The following is a 4192-nucleotide window of genomic DNA, read 5'->3' as shown; positions in this document are numbered from 1 at the left end:
GAGAAATTTTTCAGTGCTACGGGAGGACCACGTGGCAGTCTGACGTGGTCCTACTTTCCAATCGAATTTAGACATGTAGATTTTCTTCACGAAAAATTATTTCAGCTATTTTGTCAAAGACCATTTTAGGTTTTCTGTTGTTTTTTTAATACTAAACCCTAAGCCCTAAACCCCAAACCCTAAACCCTAAACCCTATACCCTAAACCCTATACCCTAAACCCTAAACCCTATACCCTAAACTCTAACCCTAAATTTTAAACCCTATACCCTAGACCCTAGTTTGAACTTGCTAAATACCCATGAATGTCATTTCACAAAAAATAGAAAATATTTGTTTATATTTTAGTTGTAAAAAATCCACATGTTTAAATTTGATTGGAACGTAGGACCACGTCAGACTGCCACGTGGTCCTCCCGTAGCATTTAAAAATTTCTCTATCTGCAACCCATTATAGGGTTGGATAAGGCGGTTTCCCTAGCTTTTTGAATTGAATTCTAAGTGGAAAGAAGGAGCACGTGGCAGGCAAATAGAGTGAGACAAGAATATTCTCAGAATATTTCCTCAAATCTTGAATATGTCGTGTAGTAATTTCATAAAATATCCCGAAATTTTAGGAAATATCAAAAATATCAGACGAGAATCAATTGGTATGAGAAAGATATATTGCCATGTGAAAAAAAGGAAATTTTTAGCGAAATTTCGAGGAAAGTATCAAAATTTCAGTTGTGCTATGTAAATGAAATTTCGATTTCTATTAGATCCATTGACATGTCAGTCTCTCCTCTTCGGAGTGAGGACAAGTAGTTTGAGGCTAGAGTTATTTGCTCGTAGTTGTAATCCCTTGTTGGGTGCTATGACTGTTTTGTAATTGCAGTTTATTGAATGAAATTTTCTTTAATCCAGAAAAAAATGAATATCTTTTTCTTCGAGTTCGGCTTGCTTCACCTGTCTTCTGATAAATTGAAATTAAGAAAATGTTCATATCCACACTTGTATGAACAAATGATGCTAACAATATCCTGACCAGAGTGAGGCTAACAATGAGGATTAACATATTGATACTCCCTCATGTCTATATCAAAAATCAAAATCAAAAAAATCAAATTGTTGATACCAATATTACCATTCGTATTGGAGAAACATGGAACTGTTTAACAAAAGTAAAGATTCCCTAAACTTACAGAACTAAATCGATTCAATAATTCAGATAGGTAAATATTCAGAAGTGCCCCAAGTTTTCCACACCGTACCCCAAAAGTACACTAAACAGATAGCAACATCAACTTGGTAGTTGGGACATTGCAAAATCAACCAACATGTTGATGCGAACTCAAACTATTCAGCTTTCATACACTTAAATTCCACCCTAAGCACAGATAAATGTAAACAAGTTATGTACTGTTGAGAAGGCTAGCTCCTTACACTGTATTGTAAATTGGAATCAGTGCCAATCTCAGAGCTTATACAAACGAATCAAAATCTGATAGCGATGCAAGTTTCTATCCTGTAAGAAAAGGAGCTCTGGCCACAACCGATCCGATTGAGTCATAGATTATATGCATGGAACCTTAAGATGTCATGAGATTGCATTAGAAATGAATGTGTTACCAACTTCAAGCTCAAAAGTACATCTTTTGTGGGCAAAAACTCATTGCCTAAAAGACTGAAAAAAAAAAAGTAAAAGAAATGCTATAGTAATACTCAAAGTAGCAAAATAATTGACAGCTATGGCAGTACAAGTAGTCGTTCTGATACTCGTAATAATGAAAGTATAATGAGATTCACAAAGTTTCATCCTACAATTGTTTCACTCCACCTCTTTCCTCAAATCCTAGACCAAATTCTGCAAGAGACATTTTCCCTTGAATAATACTCAACAGTTCAGGTGCTCGCTCCTGATATTTGCTCACAAACCTATCATGGAAGCGCTTCTTACTGTTTATCAGCATGGTGGATAGAGAACGTTCTCCCTTTTTGATCAAACCCTTGTATTGAAGAACTCTAATAACTGAACACCTAGGAATGATAGACTTTTCCAAACTATGAGTAAGAATATCCGGATATTCAGCCACATCTGCAGACCGCCAACCCATTTCGTTCACAAGAAACTCCATTTTACTTGAACTGTTCTTCTCTGACAAGCTCATAAACAAGGGGTTCTTTCTAAATGCAAACAGAAAATCTTCTTCAGTCCAACCACACTTCTTATAGAACTCCTTCTTTTGTGCCCACTTTGATTCATCCATCTGAGAGACCACTTGTAGCGCCTTCATGAAAGTAAAACTCGAAGGCAGAATTCCAATATTAATGATCTTGTTTACACTTTCCCTAAGCTTGCTAGTATTAGGGGCCAACACAAGAGGATGATAGGTCACACAAAATAAGATGGCCGATTCCGGGACCTGAATTTCCCTAAGAACTGAAATATTAGGAGGAAGATTGCTTAGTAATTTGACCCCCATTGCTCGCCTTGAGTTCTTAAAGAAAACAGCCACCATGTCGTCGGGGATGGGGACACTTTTGATAATGTCATAGCACGGTTTGAGACTTCTCTCCAAGCTTTGAGCCAAAATGCGTTGGTTGTAATTCATGACCTCAGCAATGGTGGTGGCTGAAAGTCCAATAGAGCCCAAAAACTGGAGTTTGGGCGCAAGAATCTTCTCAGCATTGCATAAAAGCAAGGATGGTTGTTTCTTAACAATTTCGGGTATCTGGGTATCACTGAAACCATAGTGTTTGAGAAGCCTAATAACCGAGTCTGGTCTTTCTGGAGATTTAAGCCGAAGCTTATGGGTCTTGGACAAAGAGAGAGCTAGTTTTGGGGAAAACCCAAGTGAGTTGATGAGGTATGAAACAGTAAAATAGTGATCTTGGGGTTTATCATCATCAGATTCTAATAGTGATGAGTATGGTCTGCTTAAAGGAGGTAGCTTTTGAAAGAAATGGAAATGGCTAAGTGAATTTGGGACTAGAAGTTGCATTCTTTTACAGTAAACACCAAACATAATGGGAGCAAAAGATTGAAAGATAAGGAAGGAAGGGAGTACTCACCAAATAGAAGTTGGTATCTCTGGGTCGGCTTCACCAAATACCCAATTGCTGAAGCTTCAATCAGAGCTGGAATTTGGGTTTTGACTTCAATTTGGGGGTTTAGGGTTTTACTCCGCCGCTCATTAAACCGGGAAACTGCTGGTGTGCTTATGACTGTCACCTCATAATAATATTTATAGTAAATTACATATTAGTTACTAACTAAATTTTACTTTACAAATACATCCTTTACACATTATCTTATACAGTTAAGGACAAAAATTAACAAATTAAGACAATTTAATGTACACATGCCATCTGTCACTATAATTTTACCAGAATACCCTTCACTACATATTATACTGTTACTGCCAATAGAATGTGCTACTGTCGATCAAAAGGTGCTACTGCCGGTGCTATTGCAATATTTTTCCAACTATTCTCTGATTGCTAGCGCGCTACTACTGCCGACCCTTATGCTAGCACACTGCTACTGCCGACCCTATGATGCTAACGCGCTGCTACTGTCGATGCTAGCATGCTGCTACTGTCGAAGATGCTACTATCAATTCCCAGACATAATAACACTAATCCGGCCACAATCCTAATCCTAAAACCACCATTACCACTAGCAACATTGCTCACACCACTCCCCCCAACTTCTTCCTAGAACACAAATTCCAAAGATAACAAGCAAATTAAATCCCAAATCAAATTCTAATTAAAGATAACAAGCAATTTCCAAATCTGACCACATATAACAAAATCTGCCCTTGAAATCAATCGAACTCATTTGATCTCACAAACCCACTCCAAATCCCACCAAGCTCATGCCTCTGTTTTTCTTCACTTCCAAATACGAAGCTAATACCCCCAACGCCATTCTGATCCAAATTGATTGAAACCTTTGCCCAGAAAAGCATCCAATTGGCGTCCAAATTTCCTCAGCCGTCGTCGTCCTCTTCGAGGCGCCACCGCCGTTGTCCTATCACAGTTGTTGTCGTCGAATCACCTCCGCTCTCGTTGTCGATTCACCGACGTCACCATCATCAATTCATCGATGTCGTCAATCTTGTCATCGATTCACTGCTGTTGTCGTCGCCGTCGCAAAGGAGAGAGAGAGAGAGAGAGAGAGAGAGAGAGAGAGAGAGAGAGAGAGA

The 4192-nt window shown here is 38.5% G+C and overlaps 1 protein-coding gene across 1 annotated transcript; it reads right to left on the bottom strand.

Annotated features, from left to right (window-relative positions):
* Positions 1–1798: 1798 nt before the first annotated feature.
* On the bottom strand, positions 1799–2983 carry LOC101301996. Its single transcript, XM_004305680.1, has one exon. The coding sequence runs from the start codon at positions 2981–2983 to the stop codon at positions 1799–1801; it is 1185 nt and encodes a 394-aa protein (XP_004305728.1).
* Positions 2984–4192: the final 1209 nt, after the last annotated feature.

This window comes from Fragaria vesca, linkage group LG6 (assembly GCF_000184155.1).
Source record: "Fragaria vesca subsp. vesca linkage group LG6, FraVesHawaii_1.0, whole genome shotgun sequence".
NCBI classification, from domain to species: domain Eukaryota; kingdom Viridiplantae; phylum Streptophyta; class Magnoliopsida; order Rosales; family Rosaceae; genus Fragaria; species Fragaria vesca.
The sequence above is the reverse complement of the archived record's forward strand: the minus strand, read 5'-3'. Positions and strand labels throughout refer to the sequence as shown.

Bases quoted from the DNA above. Each gene is read 5' to 3' on its own strand.
- LOC101301996 (XM_004305680.1), bottom strand. From the start codon at position 2,983: ATGCAACTTCTAGTCCCAAATTCACTTAGCCATTTCCATTTCTTTCAA.